The sequence below is a fragment of the Nilaparvata lugens genome, chromosome 9 (assembly GCF_014356525.2).
Source record: "Nilaparvata lugens isolate BPH chromosome 9, ASM1435652v1, whole genome shotgun sequence".
Classification (NCBI taxonomy): domain Eukaryota; kingdom Metazoa; phylum Arthropoda; class Insecta; order Hemiptera; family Delphacidae; genus Nilaparvata; species Nilaparvata lugens.
Genome location: NC_052512.1, coordinates 19,948,938 through 19,969,530, shown reverse-complemented (window position 1 = coordinate 19,969,530; position 20,593 = coordinate 19,948,938). Strand labels below are relative to the sequence as shown.

At 34.9% G+C, this 20,593-nt stretch overlaps 1 protein-coding gene across 5 annotated transcripts in view; it reads left to right on the top strand.

Annotated features, from left to right (window-relative positions):
* LOC111053311 (steroid receptor seven-up, isoforms B/C) overlaps positions 1 to 20,593 on the top strand; it is a 181,952-nt gene that overhangs the window by 68,028 nt on the left and 93,331 nt on the right. For all 5 annotated transcript variants that reach the window (XM_039435608.1, XM_039435606.1, XM_039435609.1 and 2 more), the window contains 2 exons: positions 522 to 856; positions 3,025 to 3,283. In XM_039435608.1, the coding sequence (XP_039291542.1) occupies positions 522 to 856; positions 3,025 to 3,283 (594 nt within the window). The remainder of the gene's footprint in view (positions 1 to 521; positions 857 to 3,024; positions 3,284 to 20,593) is intronic.

Sequence of the window (20,593 nt, the reverse complement as noted above, 5' to 3'; positions counted from 1 at the left end):
ATGTTCCTTTTTGAATTTCTCGTCGACGTATATACAAGGTTTTTTTTTGAAATTCTAGCATTTTAAGGATAATACAAAAGGAAAAGGAGTCTCCTTTGAACGTCAATATTACCGTAAAAATCAGACTTTAGAATTATTCATCATAAATCAGCTGTCTAGTGGACTATAATACTACCCGTTCAAAAACATGGAACATCTTAAAAATGTATCTTTCCATCAACGTTGTAGACAGTTGCAGCCAGACTTGATAACAGCGTTCACACTCACATTCCGGGACGAAACGTCACGGTACGATAGGACAGAAAGCTCTATGTTTATTTAGGATTCTTTCTAGAAAATTCAAATTGATAAATTATTTATTAATTTTTCTGAAAACATAACAACAGGTCAATGTAACTTACTGAGCGCGAGGTCTACTGTTCACAGAACTACTAGTATGAGTGATATTGATATGAGTTGGTTGATGATTGATAACGGCAAGAGACCAAGTGACAGCTGATTCTTTGTTGGTTGTGTTCTAGCGGTGCAGCGCGGCAGAGTGCCACCGAGTCAAGCGACCGGCTGCCTGGTGCCCGGGCAGTTCGCTTCGCTGGCGAACGGAGACGCAGCCTCGGCTGCCTCGCTGGCTGCCGGGTGTGCGGTGGGCCTCAACGGAGCCGGCAGTCACTCCTACCTCTCGTCCTACATCTCGCTGCTGTTGCGAGCCGAGCCCTACCCGACCAGTCGCTACGCACAGTGCAGCATGCAAAGCGCCAACCCCGCCATGGGTATCGACACCATTTGCGAACTGGCTGCAAGGCTACTCTTCAGCGCTGTCGAGTGGGCGCGCAATATTCCCTTCTTCCCCGATTTACAGGTCAGTCCGCAATAGTAGGCCTATATTTCTCACCTAGGGCCGAAAATGTGCGTTTACCGGCTCGAAATCGGGTTTCAAGTCGAAAAGACGGAGAGCCGGAAACACTTTTTTACCCGTGGTGCAAACGCTATTTTTCGCCACACCAAAAAATTCAAATACAAATTCAAATTTTATTTATTGCCTTACAAAAAGTGTTCACAAATAAAACAATATATTATATGAGAATAATTTTGTGATATTGTGGTAATTATTCATATTAAATGAAAAAGTCTAAGAAATTGTCAAAAACCACAGATTTATTGATACTTAGAAAGACTGGTTTCGGTTATTACACCATTGTCAATCTCTGATAAACTGATACTAAATACAAGAGCAGCAGAATTTATACTAGTAGGCGAGTACTGCTAATGGTCAAGGGCATGAACGCTGCCATTGGTCCAGCTAGACAGTCTCCTCCCACTCAACGATGTCACAAAATGGCGGCTTAAGCAACAGACTCGCCATGATAACAAAATCCACTTTCAGTACAAAATAAGAACCAAGAGAACAATAGTTATTGTTAATTAGAATGATTACTGTTTATTAGGCACTTCCGAAAGCTAAACTGGAAGGTCATAGCTCTAGCAAGTCTCAAGTCTGACATAACCTAATTATCAGGAAACTGTCCAAGTAGTTCCAAAATTATCCACCAGGCTTAGTGGTAAACGCAGTACTAAGACTGGAGACAATAAGGCCCGCCGCAAAGTAGACCCACGCTAATCCACGCCACTCCAATGGTTCTGTGAACCATTGCTAGGCTTCTCCGGACATCTGTGTAATGCATGCAATGAGTAATCCACTTGTAAGCTGATTGATTATGAATAGCTCTATAGCAATGGTTCACAAAACATCCGACGGCATGGATTGGAGTAGCGTGGAATAGCGCTGGGTCTACTTTGCGGCGGGCCTAATACTCCTTGTTTCTCAGAGGTTAGAAGTTCTATCATACTCTGAAAATTGAATTTGAATAGTTTATAATATCTTGTTTGTATTTCAATCGTCCAAATAGAATGATAGTATCTTATTGCAGAATACTTTATCCAATTTATAATGCATAAACTGTTTCCGTTCCATAAACTATTGTGTGAAAACGTTCATATCAAAATCATCAAATCAGAATCAGCTGACATTCAATATTATTTTACAGCCGCACGGAAACCAGCTCATTACATCAAAGTTTGGCGAAATAGTATCTTATGTCACATGGACGGAAAGGGGCCTTTTGCAGGCGAGAATGATGTTTCCAGTCGAGGCGTTAGCCAAGACTAGAATTTCATTCGAGCATTGCAAAAGAACGTGAATGGTTCAAGTAACATACACTATTTCTTGTCATAATAATCTAAACAAGAATGATTGGTGAATAAAAAACATTACCTGCTTGTACTGAAGTTACTACATGCATTCTATAAACATAACCTAGTTTACAAATTCCGAATTAGGAATTTTGTGTAAGTTGACAAAACTTCCACCTGGAGCTCTAAACGGGTTTTTGCAACAGTGTTGTTGTTCCTACATGAAATAGTAGCAAGAAGCATACTCAACTATTAAGAGAACATATGATTTTATTACATTAGAGTATGCTGTAATGAGAATCATATTTTTATTTGTTTTTCAATCAGCTATTAACCGGCTTAATTTCATGCATGTAAAACAGCTGATATTGAATGACTATGACAAAAACATATTTGCATCATAGTCATTCAATCTTAGCTGTTTTCCATGCATGAAATCTAGCCGGTAAACAGCTGTTTGCAGAACAAATAGACATATGATTCTCATTACAGCATACTCTACTGTAATAAAATCATATGTTTTCTTCATAGTCGAGTATGTTTACTAGTTCCTAAATAGGAACAGCAAAACTGCTACAAAAAAAAACCTCCTTCTGTGGAGAAGAAAATTAAAATTTTGCCAATACATTATTTATTTACCGAGGATGGTTAAATGCCTATTTTCAATTCTTCAAGATTTCAGTAGATCAAGTTTACGATTTGTTAAGTTTTCATTTGGACCCTTGCGGACCACGGGTTACCTGCTAGTAGGTAATATCTCTTGGACCATAGATTGTTAAATTGATTAACGTATTGTTTTTTGTATAATTCTCTGAGGCTGGGATTATTGATTGACAGGTGACAGACCAAGTAGCGCTGCTACGCCTGGTGTGGTCTGAGCTGTTTGTGCTGAACGCGTCGCAGTGTTCGATGCCGCTGCACGTAGCACCGCTGCTGGCTGCAGCCGGGCTGCACGCCTCGCCAATGGCTGCGGACCGCGTGGTTGCCTTCATGGACCACATACGCATCTTCCAGGAGCAGGTCGAGAAGCTCAAGGCCTTGCACGTCGACTCGGCCGAGTACAGCTGCCTCAAAGCGATCGTCCTCTTCACCACAGGTATTCATTTATTTATTTATTATGTATTTATTATTGATTGATTCATTATTTATTTATAGAATATGACAATTTCCACCGAATCTAACAAAACCCATAGTGGTACAAAACAAAATAGCACTTTACATGAATAAAATATAAGTATTAATGTAAAACTAAAATTATAATAGATGAGCACAGTAAAATTTAATGTAGATTACTACAAAAACAGATAGAATAATAAGAAGAAAAGGTATGTTCTTTCTTTCTTTCTTTTGTTTTCTCCTCTCTTCTCCATCTACGATATAATGGTGAAATATTTTGTCAATTAATTATCAATTCTACATTGTTAAAAGACGATCTGGCAACAGAGCAAAACGAGAAAGAGATAGCGCTATCCGCTTTGTTGAATGATAGACAAGGATAGCGATGACATTGCTAATCAAACACTGTCATTATAACGTGGACCTCACTATAATATTGGAACAACCTCGGATATGCGACGGATCAAACTTGGATGGATATGCGGAGCAGAGAAATGATAAATGATAATGACAAGGTGCCTTAATGTATCTTCCTATAAGCAACAGAATCTTTTTTGAATCTTCTAGAAAGCAACGTGATGCATCCGAAAAGATACACAAGGAGCTTCAATGTATTTTTCCATTAGCAACATTTTTTTGTATCTTCTCAAAAGCAACGTATTGCATCCGAAAAGATAGGTTTCAGAGGTTTGAAGGCTAAGTCCGGAAACTATCAGATGCTGAAAACCACAAGGCTTTGTAAGCGAGAACCTACCCGACGACTGGCAATTGTGATTTCTGATGAGGAGCGTCGCATAAGGTCGGAGAGATTGAAGGATTACTGGGGGAAAATCAAGGAGAAAAATACGAATAGGGGAGCCTCAAGGCAATAATTACAACTTTTCTCAATTTGGTGAGCCAACGATGTCAAATGCGGCTTCAACATGGAAAAATACATAGAAATTCATTTTTAAAATATTTATATTTTAGATATGATACTCTCAAATGAATCTGGCATTTCCATCAAATGAATTCAATCAAGTTCAATAAAAATTATTATTATACGAAAATCCAATTGAATGCTGTAAATCACTCCGAAGACGTCTGCTACTGCAAATATTGTTCATTATTTTTATTAATTAGTATTTGAACAATTGCAATATCCAATTTATTTCCATCCACAATCAAGTTCCTTTGCAAATCCTAATCTGCAGTCTGATAATATTTCACTGCAGTCGTATATTTCACTACAGAGCATGAATCATGCGAAAATATCACTCCACAAACTGCCTCATAATGCGAACAGAACTCACGTCTGAGAGAAAAACTTGGTAAGATTCATATCAAGTCCAAAAATAATAAAAGATGACGGAATACAAAAGTATTCGCGCGCAAATATACACTAGAAAGCACCAGCGTCTGTAATTGAACCGTTCTTTTTTATTCATATTTTTGTCTTCCTTTTTCGCGCTCACGAGTGCAGTTGCAATTTCACACGCGCAAAAAATTTCTCTGTCACGAATTTCAAATTTTTACCGACAAACGTGGAATGGCTGAAATGTGTTGTGTTTCCACTGCTGTAGTGAGGTCCACGATGTAATGACAGTGGAGAAAGATAGCAGAACAACGTTGCCGATCCTCTGTCTTGTCAATGCCTTCTATAAACGGTAGCTCATACAGGTTTAACGATGTAATATTAACTGTTCATACTCATTTGAAATAATCAATTATATTCCATAAAGCAAGAAGTTATATTTTCAATCTTTTTATAATTAGAATGGAATATTCTGTTAATTAATTATAAATCTTACATTGTTTTAAGACGAACTGGCAACAGAGCAAAGCGAGAAAGAGATAAAGCGCTATCCGCTTTGTTGAATGATAGACAAGGATAGCAATACCATTGCTAATCAAACACTGCCATTATAACGTGGACCTCACTATGTTGTCAATATTCTGGAATTGACATGACACTATAAATTTAAGGATACAAAAAACCTCATCCTATCAAGATAATTCTCTTCAAACAAAAAATAAACTTGAACTAATTTTAAAAATTAGAATTGTTTTTACATTATTTTAGTGTTTTGGGAAAACATCGGATGAACGATGTCTAGGTAAAACCATCGATAAGTGAGAAACATCGAACAGTAAACATTTATGTTTGATGTTGAAACATCGATGGTTTTAAACATCAATGTATCGATTCCCATCCCTAGTATAAAGAATTAAATTTGCACCAAATGACACTATCAAAGTGAAATCATTAAATGATTAAATAAAATTTTTATTTTGCTCTGAAATCTTATCTGACTGTGGCACCATTTGCGGCTTGTTTGAAGGGAAGAAAATGTCTATTGTCGGAAAGAGCTGGTGGTCAGCTGAGGTTGAATCTTCAACTGACTTCCGGTCACCGGATCGGAAGTGACCGGAAGTGTTCTTGACAGAGACCGGAGCTATCAGTTTGCAGCGCTATCTAGGCAACAGTTTCCCCAACTAGATCCGACATTTGAATACAACTTGTCAGCATACATTGACAGAGTTTACATCTGATGAGTACATAATGTACAATGAGACACTAGTATTACTGTTACGTATAAAGAGTTGCAGTTAGAGGTCAATATCAGGGAACCGAGCTTCGCTCTGAAGTGTAATAGCAAAGAAAATTTGTAACGAAAGATTGATTTATAGTTTATATTTATTTATTTATTTTTTCAGTCATACAATTATTTTTACAGTAATATGAGGAGGCACAATAGGCTTATGCCCAAATCTGTCCCTTTACAAATTTATACTACAGTCCAAATAAAAATCTAGTTTAAGCTACTATCACTCATCAAAATAAAAATTTATTAACATTTCAAAAAACAAACACATCATCAATTATAACAAATAGTTATACTAGTAGTTCTGTGAACAGTAGACCTCGCGCAGTTATAACGACGTCCCAAACCATAAGCACATCCACACTGATACACTAACTATTTATTTGATCAGATCATGCTTACACAAGATTTAATTATCATAATATAACGCTTTTCGGAATTTAGCGCGAGAAAACCAGAAGACATCTAGGCGCCCAGACGAGCTGTTGTAAGTTCTTTGCATCCTATTCAATAGTGCATAAAAATTGCATTCAATGAGGCATGCAATTTATAGTCTACACCGCTGCTCATTTTTCGCCAAGTTACATTGAGATATTGAATTGCATGCGTCATGGCATGCAATTTATAGTCACCTCGACAGCTGATTTATGATGAATAATTCTATAGTCTGATTTTCACTCTAATATAGACTTATGAAGGAGGCTCCTTTTTCCAAAAACCTTGTATATACGTCGATGCGCAATTTAAAAAGGAACATACCTGTCAAATTTCATGAAAATCTGTTACCGCGTTTCGCCGTAAATGCGCAACATATAAATATATAAACATATAAACATTTAAACATTCAAACATTCAAACATTCAAACATTCAAACATTCAAACATTCAAACATTTAAACATTAAGACAAATGCCAAACCGTTGACTTGAATCTTAGACCTCACTTCGCTCGGTCAATTATGAATTCGATTGAGAATGATATACTATGTTTGCTACAATATTTGTTAATATACTATGTACTATTCTACACTAACAGTATCTAGTCACTATTTTAGACTTTCTGAAGTAAACGTGTTTTCTAAAGAAAAGACAAATAAACAGAAATATGTTCTTCTTGCTGAATTATTATTCTCGTGAGATCAGCTGAGGAATAACCCACATTCGCCAATACCTACTATTACTTCTACCTACTATAAGTAATAGTAGGTATTGCATTCGCTCACTCCTCACTCACTTCCATTACGGTAGCAACAGACGACAAAATTCCCAGATTTTTCCAAGCACGTATATATTCTTTTAATGCCATTCAGCGAGTTTTCTCAGGATTGAGACCTAGTGCAATTGGATATCATATCATAAACCTACTTTGTTCCAAGTTTCGTGAAAATTGTTAGCGCCATTTTCGAGATCGGGTAACATACAGATATATAAACATCTAAACATCTGAACAACTAAAGATCTAAACATCTAAACAGAAATTGCTCGTTTAATAGTATAGGATTTATCACTATAGTGAGGTCTGCGTTATAATAGCAGTGGAGAAAGTGGAGAATAAATAAATATATTTTATAGATAGGAGAACAACGTTGCCGATCCTCACTGTCTTGTCAATAGACAAGACACGGTAGCTGATACAGGTTTATTGAATGAAACCTTTTCATTCTCGTTTGAAATAATCAATTATATACTATCAAGCAATAAATTATATTTTCCAATAATTTAATAATGAATTTTCATAATTAAGATGAAATACTTTGTTGATCAATCAATTATTCTACATTGTTAAAAGCCGATCTGGCAACAGAGCAAAGCGAGAAAGAGATATCGCTATCCGCTTTGTTGAATGATAGACAAGGATACAAATACCATTGCTAATCAAACACTGCCATCATAACATGGGCCTTACTATATTCACATACAAGTTTATAGGTTATATATTGGGTTCTTCTAGTTTTATCACTAAAATTTAACTCACAGGCATATTCCCTTCATTAAAAATGCAAACCCTGTTACACAATGGACCACATTAAACCGTCTTAAACTTGAAAACTGTGAACTTGAAACATGGTTCATATCGTGATAACCATTGGTGAAATGATAGATGGACGGGTCAAAGAGTGAGTGAGAGGGGTGATCAAGAATGGTTTGGAGAGGGGAAGAAGAGCAATAATGGAAGAAGGAGTGAGAGGTCCGAAAGAAAGTAACAAGTTTGCATGCAACTGACGGCTGAATCTCCAGCTCACGATGCTGTTGCTTCAAATTGGCTGCGATAATGCACCCAACATGACTTGCTGCTATTGCTTGCTTCAAGATCAGGAAATAGAGAAGCAGTGTGGAAAAAAGTGTTGTGAAGAAAGAACGAGCATAAGAGAGAGTGAAAAATATAAAAATTATGGAATCAGCTTGCATGACTTTGAATTCAATTTAAATTTTCTCGCAAAAACATTTTTCTCACCATTTTCTATTCATAATATTGACTAGAACTAATCCTAAGCTATTAAACGAGCAATTTCTGTTTATATGGTTTCAAACCAGAAACCACAACCACAACACCATATACAGGAATCTTCTTATCACCAGTGTTGCAAGGAAGGCACTATACTATAGACATTTCAATCATTTAGCACCAAAATTATATAATCTACTTCCTGCTAACTTTAAACAGATTAATCATCCTAGAAAGTTCAAAACAATAGTACACAATTGGTTGATGAGCAAAGGAAGACAGAACATAGAAAACATTATTTCAAACAACAACTAACCACCTAATGACTTACTAAACACTAACTAATTAATAATACGCACAAAAAAAACAAACAGGACCTACTCTAGAACATGGTACGCGATAGTGGAGTAGGTCAATTTCCACACTGAAAAAACTTAACAAGCAGAGGACACATTAAAAGAATTTTTTGTAACTAACTATTGTATGTAATTGTAATTTATCTAATATTTTGTGTAATTGATGTTGTAGTTTTAGGTTTTTTGGGAAATAAACATTTATTTATTCATTTATATAATTATCTGTATGTGACCGGATCTCGAAAACGGCTCAAACGATTCTCAGGAAATTTGGAACATAGTAGGTTCATGATATGAAAATTCGATTGCACTAGGTCTCAACCGTGGGATAACTTAAGGACATTAAAAGTATAAATACATCTTTGGAAAAACAGCTTGAAGTTGTTGTCGTCTGTCGATACCGAAATGCAAGTGAGAGAGCGAGTGCATGTGTGGGTTATTCCTCAGCTGAAAATAATCAAGCAAAAAAACTTATTTTTATTTGTTTCTCTTTTTTTTAGAAAACATGTTTACTGTTTACATGTTAGTGTAGAATAGTACATATTATATAACAAATATTGTGGAAAATGGAGTACATAATTCTAAATTGAATTCATAGTATATCTTTTTGTAATAATTGATGATGTGTTTGTTTTTTGAAGTGTGAATGAATTGTTATTTTGATAAATGATAGGCTAGTTATAGCTTAACCTAGATTTTGATTTGGAATGTAGTATAAATTTGAAAAAGGACAGTTTTTGGCATAAGCCTGATGTGCCTTCTCATATAATTGTAAAAATAATATTGTACGTGACTAAATAAATGGATAAATGAATAAATATAAACTGAAAATATGTTATAATTTCTTCTTTCGTTACAAACTGTTTATGCTTTTGTTCTTCAGAGCGGAGCTCGGTCCCCCAATATCAACTTAACAAACTTAATATACGTAATAATGTCAAATGTGAAATTTGAGAGACACCTTTAATTCTATATACGTTTTTATTTTCCCCTCATGTTGATACCACAGTCACACTATTCTACCTTTCTGAATCACTCACTCACTCTCATACTAACACTCCCTCACCCTTATCCTCTCTCACTCACTCGCTCCTTTCAATTCATCTTTTCACGTCACACATAATTCATTCTCGTTTCTCTTCCCGTTTCGCAGCATACTACTTTCTCTCCTCTTCATCGCTTCTTTCTCTCTTCTCTTCCTTTTCTACTACTTCTACTGCCAACCCATTAATCACCTCCTCAATAGATCGGCAGTTGTTTTTTTTAAACGACTGAATAAATTCCTGTCATACCTTGCTTCAAGAAGTATTCTCTCTGAATTTTTTCCGCTATTCAGTATGTTTTTATCCTCTCCTTCTTCCGTCTATCACACTGTCCTCATTTCGAGCTGTTTCACTGTCTCTTTCCACAACATCTTGCCATATTTGGTAAACCACGATCCTACTTTACATAAATTTATATAAATACAACTCCACCTACTCTCTGAAGACTTGAATACTAACAGGAGATTCTACTCTTACAGTAGTAGGCCTAAAGAATTATACCTCATAGATAGTAGTATTTATAATACTTACATTAGTATAGATTTTTTGGGATAGAAATAGTGGAATTACGATAGCCTCACTTCAATGAACTCTGCTCAAACGGGCGAAAAAAGATTATAATTGGTTCTTATGTGGGTGGTCACACATTGACGGAAAGTTCAGCAGGAAAAAGTAACTACCAGGAATACTTTGAATTTGGTATTCATTCAAAGAAATCTGGTGTGGCGCACTCACACAAATTTCCTCGCCGTTATAAAAATTGATCACCTGACGCTAGTGTTCACACGCATCTCAAGTCTCTCATTCAAAGATCTGAGCCAGCTGGTGACAGGACAATAACGCTGGAGACACACGAGGTCTGCTATCGCTTCATAGTGAATGATTTAATAGAATTAACAGTTGCCAACAGTTTGCAATTGAATAATCACAGTTTCTCGAATTTCAATCTTATTTTTCATTTTAGGAGAAAATTCTACTGAAGATGAATTGTAGAGATTTCCATGCTCAATATTTTCCATTTGAATTTTTTTGTTTATATTGTAGATGAAGCCTGATAATTGGGAATATAAAATCAAACTTTGCTTGGATGAGGCGGAGCTCCTGAAATTTTTAGATATGGGACTTGTGGTACTTATCGGCGACAATTTTAGATATAAATTTGATCAAAATCGTTGAAGCCGTTTTCGAGAAAATCGCGAAAAACCCTGTTTTTGACAACAGTTTCGCTATTCTAGCCGCCATCTTGAATTGCATTTGATAGAAATTGTTCGTGTCGGATCCTTATAGTGTAAGGACATCAAGTTCCAAATTTCAAGTCATTCCGTCAATTGGGAGATGAGATATCGTGTACACAGACACACATACACTCATATACACATACACAGACACACACACACACACACACACACACACACACACACACACACACACACACGCACATACAGACCAATTCCCAAAAAACACTTTTTTGGACTCAGGGGACTTTGGAACATATAGAAATTTGGAAATTGGGGTACCTTATTTTTTCGGATAGAAATACTTCCTTTACCTATGGTGAAGGACCATAGGGCAAGGAAAGTAAAAAGGTTTGAATAAGCTCAAATATATCTCAATCAATCTTAGAAAATGAATTACTGAAATAACATTTATACATCTCAAGAGAAATGAGCTACAATGGACTGGATCTGAATTACATATTAAACCATCAGAAGTTGATATCAATAAAAACCAAGGTATTCTATTCATCCATGATAAAACCAAATACTGTCTACGTAGTAAATTGAGCTCACAATTGAAATGTTCTAACTGACGGTAAAAATTGCAAAATTTGGCAAAATCTTACATCTCAGAAATTGTATTTTATAGAATATTATTGTACTGGTGCCTATTGTATGGTATTATTTATTTAATCATTCCCCTCGTATGTAAAACAAATGAACTCCAGAACATTGTTATTTCCAAACTTCAATTATTATGAATGGAAAATCTATGGGGGAGTAAAAAAATTATTTTTAATATTGAGTGAACAATTTTCGACCAAATCTATATTATGAAGTTTTTGTACTGTATGGGGAATAGAGCTTGATACCTTGAACAGATTAGAGAAAATAAATAGGAGAGGAAGAAGAACGCAAATGAAAATAATAGAAAGGAGTAGGAGGTAGTAGACAAGGAGAGGGAAAAGAAAAAGCAGGAGAACAAAAAGGTAGCCTGCAATGGAACTTGACAACAAATTCCGAAATTTGCACACAATAGAAACTGACTTTATTATAGCTGGCGATATGGCTACTAGATAAAGGACAAGGGAGAATAAAATGATAAGAGAGATGGAGAATGCAAGAGCAAGAGAGATGAGGGGATAGATTGATAGAGAGAGAGAGAATGAGAAAGAGTGAGAGAGAGAGTAGGAGTGAGTGTGAGAGAGAGAGAAGATTAAAGGATTGGACCAGTGGAGTAGTAGAGAATGCCTGAGGCTTTATCCATGATCTTTACTGTTCACGATCTTGGGATACTGCGACTTTAATGTGAATGCTAGGATTATGAGATTTGAGTAGTTATTTGATTAACTCATTTGAGATTCTTGAATATTGGAATTGACTAATTTGCCATTATTTATAAAATGCACGATAGTAATGGATCTCTTCACCCCCATACACCCCTACTTTCAAGTTGTGTTAAGCTTAAAATGTGCATGATGTACGATTGATATATATTTTTTGATGCGTGATGTGTGATTGGTGTATGATTGACATAAAATATCGGGGGACCGAGCTTCGCTCTGGAGTGTAAAAGCATAGAAAATTTGTAACGTAAGATTGAATTCATAGTTTATATTTGTTTATTCATTTTTTCAGTCGTACAATTATTTTTACAGTTATATGAGGAGGCACAACAAATTTCAAATGAGGAGTCCCTTTTAAAATTTATACTACAGTCCAAATCAAAATCTAGGTTGAGCTACCATCATTTATCAAAATAACAATATTTATTCACACTTCAAAAAACGAACACATTAACAATTACAAATAGATATACTATGAATTAGATTCACTATGATTTACTATGTTTGCTACAATATTTGTTAATATATTCTACACTAACAGCATCTAGTTACTTACTATTTTGGACTTTATGAAGTAGCCTAAACATGTTTTCTAAGAAAAAAAAAACAAAAATGAGTTTTTCTTGCTGGATTATTATTCTCGTGAGAGGAATATCATACACATGCACTCGCTCACTCACTTCTATTACGGTATCGACAGACGACAAAATTTCCAGCTGTTTTTCCAAGGACATATTCATCCTTTCAATGTCCTTCAGCAAGTTACCCCAGGGTTGAGACCTAGTGCAATCGAATTTTCATAGCATAAACCTACTTTGTTTCAAATTTCGTGAGAATCGTTAGAGCCGTTTTCGAGATCTGGTCATATATATATATATATATATATATACATAAAAACATCTAAAAAGAAATTGCTCGTTTAATACTATAGGATTATTTAAGTATTCTAGAATTTGGAGGTACGGCGCATGATCTCTAAATCTCTCTGAACAATTTGATAACATTTTCATGATTATCGGTTTAAAATTGCGTCCGGAACAACAAAATACTAGTAGTCCTTTTTCCAAAGGTATTGATGCCTCATGAAGGATTTGAAATAAAGTGCGATGGAATAGCGAACTACAGTATAGCGTCATAAAAAGTTTTGATGCAAGCAAGGTTAATGCATCATGATTCATTTGGTGCAAGATTTTGGATCAAGAATGATTGAATCTTTCTAATACTATTCAATATTCCTTGGTATCTACTTAGAGAAACAATAGCTTGAGTACATATCCCATGATATAGGGCGTTTATGTCGCAACTTTTACTGTTATCTCAAGCTGATAGTCCACGTATTTCTTTCCCAAAGAGGTGTGTGACGCTGATAGTCTCTCATATTATGACGTTCATACACACTTACCCGGCCAAAACGGTAAAAATCTTCAATAATCGATAGTAATCGACTTGAGATAACAGTAAAAGTTGCGACTTAAACGCCCTACACCATGGGATATCTACTTACGCTATTGTTTCTCTATGGTATCTATGTCAAAAAGGCGCCAGATGACGCAAATGTTAATTCCCCATACTCTTTACCGAAATCAAGTGATTTTTCCCCAAATAAAAATAGAATCCTCAAAAGAGTCGCTTACCCTTGCTCAGTTTGAAAATCGAACGTGCAAAGGCTAAAAATAAACTTTCTACTGGTGATTTTTTCCAAAGCTATTCGATTTGTATATCATCAAGCTATCAAAATGAGAAAGTTTCCTCAGGAAAAGAATTTTTTTCCGATCATTACTTTTTGAGATATGAGCGCCTAAAGAACAAATTTTTGGAACAGAACATTTCAAATTCGGTAAGAGATGAGTTAATGAGATTCAGAAGATAAATTCTTCATGTTATTGATGATGTAATAAAACAAAATTTAATGAAAATGTAAATTTTTGAGAAAGTTTTCAATTTACTAAAAATAACTTCCAGTTGAGTTTTTTTTTGGTATAACTCGAATAACTTTGTCAAAAACTGATAACTTCAAAAAATAATGTTCTATTCAATCAACAATCCCACGAAGAATTTATCCTCCAAATCTCATGGATTTATCTCTTTCCGAATTTGAAATGTTCTGTCCCAAAAATTTAAACTTCACGCGCTCATATCTCAAAAAGTAATTATCGAAAAAAATGTTTTCCTGGGAAAACTTTCTCATTTTGATAGCTTGATGTTATGCAAAAGAAAAACTTTGAAAAATACCAGCAGTAAAAAGTTTATTTTTAGCCTTTGCACAGCCTTAATAGAGTGAGGGTGAATGACAGTCATTGGCTATTCAAATGCTTGTATTTTTAAAGTTTTTCTGATTATCACAAGTTTCGTTTTTCTACAAGGATAAGCAGTCGTGTTCTATGAGATGTTCTATCAGATATATGAAGTCAGCCAAGTTACATGAATCGTAGCTGGTCACTTGGGGGAGTAGACTATGAACTGTGAGGTAATTCCCAGGTTGGATTTGGAAAGATAATGAGAGATACGATCTGGCAAGGCGACTATAATAGCGCGTGAGATAAGTGGAGATAGAAAACAATGTTTAAAAAACTGGTTTGGCAGAAGTAGACAAAAACCACATTGGTATACAATGAAAATTAAATACAGGCTTTGCTTTGTTTGAAATTTTGTGCCCTATTCACCGAAGTAATATATCACTCACTCACACACTTTCTCTCCCTCTTGCTCGCTCATTCACCAATATACTCTTTCATAACCTATACCGTCTCTATCAGCTCATAAACTATAACAACAATTCCATGTGATTGTGGTGGCCTATAGAAGGCGATCAGAATTTTCACAATTCTAACAACCGTGTACAGTAGACTACGTTCAAAATTATTATCGAACACATTTGATTTAGAATCGGTTATTGCACAATTCTGTTCGGATTTGGTTTCCGGTTCTGCTTTGATTTGCACAGGATAATTGAGGTTTGTGAAAGGTTGAGTGGTGTGATGTGATTCCAAAGTTAGAATTGGTTGGACGAGATGCATTCAGTGCTGATGGTTAAAACTATAAATTGATTGGTTCATGCGCCGATCGATCATGATTCCATATCCTGGCTTGAACAGATCAAATTTAATTTTTTTGGTTAAAATCAGTTTTCGACTGTCTGAATTCCTAATCGAGTTATCGCTTATTAAAAAAATTGTTCGAGAACAATGATTAAAAAAATCTGCTATTATCTGAGAATAACAATTCAAAAAGTAAAGTAGTACGATTTCCAGGATGTCAAAAGTTACTAGGGCCCCCCAAAGCGTTATACATTGAATATAATAAGTTTAGTCAATATTTTGATACTTTAAATAACTTCAATCAATATCTATAAGTTGTGAGTATACTGTACTTGGGAAAGCTAATTACTTCAACATGTTGTAAGTTGATAATTCATTTTAGAGAATTGAAAGTAATGATGTCTTCTTTTTTCTTCTTTATCATTCCCTTTCTGATCATCTTCTTCCTATTCTCCTCCTCATTCGTCTTGTAAGGTAAAATAGTGAAGAACTGAATACTGAATATCTATCTACTGATGTAGGTATATCTCTATTGGAAGTGTTGACTCATTTTTTATTTGTGGGCGTGGTTATATAGGTTAATGGGCTCTTGTAAACAAAACATGTAAACTGCCTTTTTATTTCGTACAGCGCTCACACTTTTGACCTGAGCTTATATTTTAACCAATTATATTTTAGAGCGCAGTATATTCACAAATTATTCTCGGTTTCTAACTCTATTAGTTATTTGGACAATTACAAAGTCATTACACTAGTTATTGCTTGTTTTAAATGTAGTACGTTCAATGTGGTTCAACGAGAGAAGTCTGAACAATACATTTCGATAACAGAATAATGTTCAAAATCGACGTTTTCTCTTTTGATTTGATATCATCATTTCTCTTACTCCTTAAGAGTGGATATCTTGGGACATCCATATCCAACATATCCTAAATAACTTCATCAATTGGAATATAGCCCCCCAAAAAATCTGAAAACTGTAAGTTACTCTTTACAATATTGGTGTACTATGTTTTCGCTCTTTATAGGAACTTCCTTAAAAAACTGCAAACTTTGATGAGCTGTGCAACATTATTACTATGATAAGAATAGTATATCATGCTATTGAGAATGTCGAAGAATTGTGCGAAATATTAATTTTTACAAATTACGAAATATTAATTTTGCTGTCTTCAACATCCGAACAATCAATCTATTAAACCTGAATAAATGTAAACCTACCAATTTTATTGATGTCCCTTGAGAACTTACACCATGTCTTGGATAATTATGCATACTATAATAAGGGAAAGAACTGGCTTATGCACGTTCGGGATAGGAAAATTATGTTTTCCTCCACCTACTGTCTGAAGAGCCAACTTTACTTCCTGAAACATAATACTAAAGTGTCACTTTTTCGCTCTCGGGAGGAAAGAACAGATAAACTCCCTAGAGCGTAAAAGTGACTCCATTTAAATAACATGGGAAGCAACTCTTTTTTAAAAACTCACATTTGAAATTGGTGAGAAGGTCTAAGCTTAGATGATGAAGCATATAGAGTAGCCATTAAACCAACTAAATTCAATACCTCAAACAGATATTTGATCAATATATGAAATATAATTATGTTTCATATGGTAAAATTATTACAAACTTCATATCAGTATACTATAAAAATGTATAAATATTTTTTTTTATATTCCATGTTATTCAAAATACCAACCAACGAATATTCCTCATTAACTAATCAAATTTGAAACGGGAACTTCATCATAGTGTTGTAGTCGAGTCGGGTGCCATTGTTGTTACAACTTTTATCGACAGATAGCGCTGTCGGCGGTAAACTGTGTGATTACAAGCCAGCTGTTTAATTTTTAAGTTATGTTGTAACACATTTTTTTACTGGTCACGTAAGTTTTTAAAATTCATTTTATTTGCAGTTCTTATAGAAATGTAGTTGGAGGAAAAATGTTGTGTACATTACGAGTGAAAAACGTTTTTTCTCCATCAGGAAAATTGTTGCCCTCGGCTTCGCCTCGGGCTTCAAACATTTCCCCCAGGGAGAAAAAACAGTACTTTTCACCCTAGATATACAAATAACCATTTACGCATCAACACGTCTCAACTACTGGACTAATTAACTTGAAATTTGCATATAGATTCCGATTTGCATATAGATTAACCGATAATGGATATGGACCTATTTCCAATACTTCAAGATTTCATTACATCAAGTTTTCAATTTGTTAAGTTTTAAAATAGACCCTGGCGGATCACGGATTTCCTGCTAGGAAAGAGTTTGCTTATACATGTACGGGATAGGAAATTCACGAATGACGCATCATCACGTCTGAGCTACAGGACTGATTAACTTGAAATTTTGCTTAAAGATTCGTATATCACCGAGTATGGTTGTAGGCCTATTTTCAATTATTCAAGATTACAGTAGGTCAAGTTTTTAATTGAACCCTTGTGGGGCACGGGTTACCTACTATAGTGAGGTCCACGTTATAATGGCAGTGTTTGTTTAGCAATGGTATTGCTATCCTTTCAACAAAGTGGATGACGCTATCTCTTCCTCGCTTTGCTCTGTTGCCAGATCGTCTTTCAACAATGTAGAATTAATAATTAATTAACAAAAGGTTCAATATAAATTATAAAAATTCATTATGAAAAATATAATTTCTTGCTTGATAAAATATATGGCCTAATCGACCATTTTAAAGGAGAATGAACCGTTAATAGGTTATTACATACAGAGTGGGTGAAAAGTCCGAGAACGGCTTAATATCTCATACACAAAGGTAATTTGACGGTGGGTGTGATTGGGGATCCTACTCAAATTGGAAAAACTACTTTACAATGACTTTGAAAATCTGGTCCGCCATCTTGGATCCGCCATATTGAATGCAACTTCATTTTTTTAAATAGGAAGGTGGTCATGCGATACATGATTTCGATAGTGGATTTCAAGAAAAAATTAATGGTGGAAACCGCATATCGATATATCAAACCGTTTCGGAAATATTCACATCATTAATCAATACTATTCAAAGCAGAAAAGAGAGAAAAGAGTCTGAGAACGGCTTAGTATCTCATAAAAAAAAGTTATTCCAAGGTGGGTGTGATTGGGGATTTCCGAAACGGTTTGAGATATCGATATACGGTTTCCGCCATTTATTTTTTCTTGAAATTCCCTATCGGAATCATGTATCGCATGACCACCGTCATGCGTTTTTTTTTTATTTAAAAAAATGATGTTGCATCCAATATGGCGGATCCAAGATGGCGGACCAGATTTTCAAAGTCATTGTAAAGTAGTTTTTCCAATTTGAGTAGGATCCCCAATCACACCCACCGTCAAATTACCTTTGTGTATGAGATATTAAGCCGTTCTCGGACTTTTCACCCACCCTGTATAAACCTGTATCAGCTACCGTCTATAGTTGTCATTGACAAGACAGAGGATCGGCAACTTTTTCCTACTATCTTTCTCCACTGTCATTATAACGTGGGCCTCACTAACTTATAGTTGAAAATGAGCCAATCAATCCCTAATTTTGAATCTCTTTATAAAATAACGGTTTCAATCACAAGACTGATTATATATTTTTTATATATCTAAATATACTAAATGTAAATAAAAATATAAATAAATAATATATATAAGACGAGAACTACCTACATAGTATAACCCACAACTCAATAAGGTATAAGCGAATTTTCAATGCCTGAAGCACAAGAGAATAGAAAGGTAAAAGTTCACCCTATTATTCAGTCCAAGTAATTCTCGAGCGGATTGTAAATTAGATGTCAAAAACAGACGTGTATGGATCTAATCTTCTGACCACTATTGGTTAAATTTGGCCCTCAGGGAGTGGAACACATATTTCGAGACTCTCTATACATATATTCATTCTCTATCATGATATATATCTTTTTTTCTAAGCTCACCAAATATCCTCCTCAGAAAAAATAACACAAAACGTTTAGTATACAATACAATATATAGGATATATCTATAGTGAGGTCCACGTTATAATGGCAGTGTTTGATTAGCAATGGTATTGCTATCCTTGTCTATCATTCAACATAGCTGACAGCGCTCTTTCTCGCTTCGCTCTCTTGCCAGATCGAATTAATAATTTATTAACAAAATATTTTATCCTAATTATGAAAATTAAATTTGAAATTATTCAAAAAATATATTTTATATCATTTTTGAAACTTGGATAGGATTTTCTTCGAAGTGTGAAAGGTGGCACAAAGTTAGACAGATTCCGCAATGATGACATTAGAAATGAGTTGGGAATATCATCATTAGCTGCACAACTTGAAATAAACAGATTGAACTGGAAAAACCATGTGGAACGAATGCCAGATACTAGGATACCAAAGGCTGCCATGAAATATAGACCTTACGGTAGAAGGGATATTGGCAGACCTCTGAAAAGATGGTAAAATAAATAGTTATAACCTTTGAAATCGGAACAGGTGTGTACGCCTAATCCTGGAAAGAAGAAGAAGGAGAAGATAATTCATTTCTTAATACAATATAATTGATTATTTTAAACTAGAATGAACTACGAGTTAATATTACATCAATAAACCTTTATCAGCTAGGCTTTGAAAAGACTAAGCAATGTTGTTCTCCCATCATTCTCCAATGCCATTATAACGTGGACCTCACTATAGTTCACTGTATACTCTACCTTCTCACATACAAATAGTAGATAATGTTACATAGCGTGATAGATAACGTAGATAATTATCTCAGGAGTGGGTGTAACTAAAAGAATCCAGTTTATGTATCGGTCAGACAATAAATGAATGTCGAACCATATAATATGGGTATGGAGATTGAGTAATGTGGGTGAGTTATGAAGTAAATAAGACAAAAGAACAGGAATAAGAATAACTTCCACACCCACACAATGGCATAACGATAACCTAACCTGGTTTAAATAGTGGAAGAACAGGGTCTCACCAATTAGTAGCCTGAACCAAAGGATGTTATATCTATATACTATTCTTGGCCTCAACCTATAGTTGCTCAATATTTATTTATGTGTGTGTAGTATCTGCAAATGTATTAGTATTAGCTCGACTATTTTTCAAACGAACTGTGTTATATTAGTTGTTGGGAGGAAAGGTCAAAATGTTATTAAATCGAATTATTTTTTAACGGTGTGTAAGAATGATTATGCCCACCCACAATCGACGTTTGCTGTTATAGTGAGGTCCACGTTATAACGGCAGTGGAGACAGATAAGAAAACAACG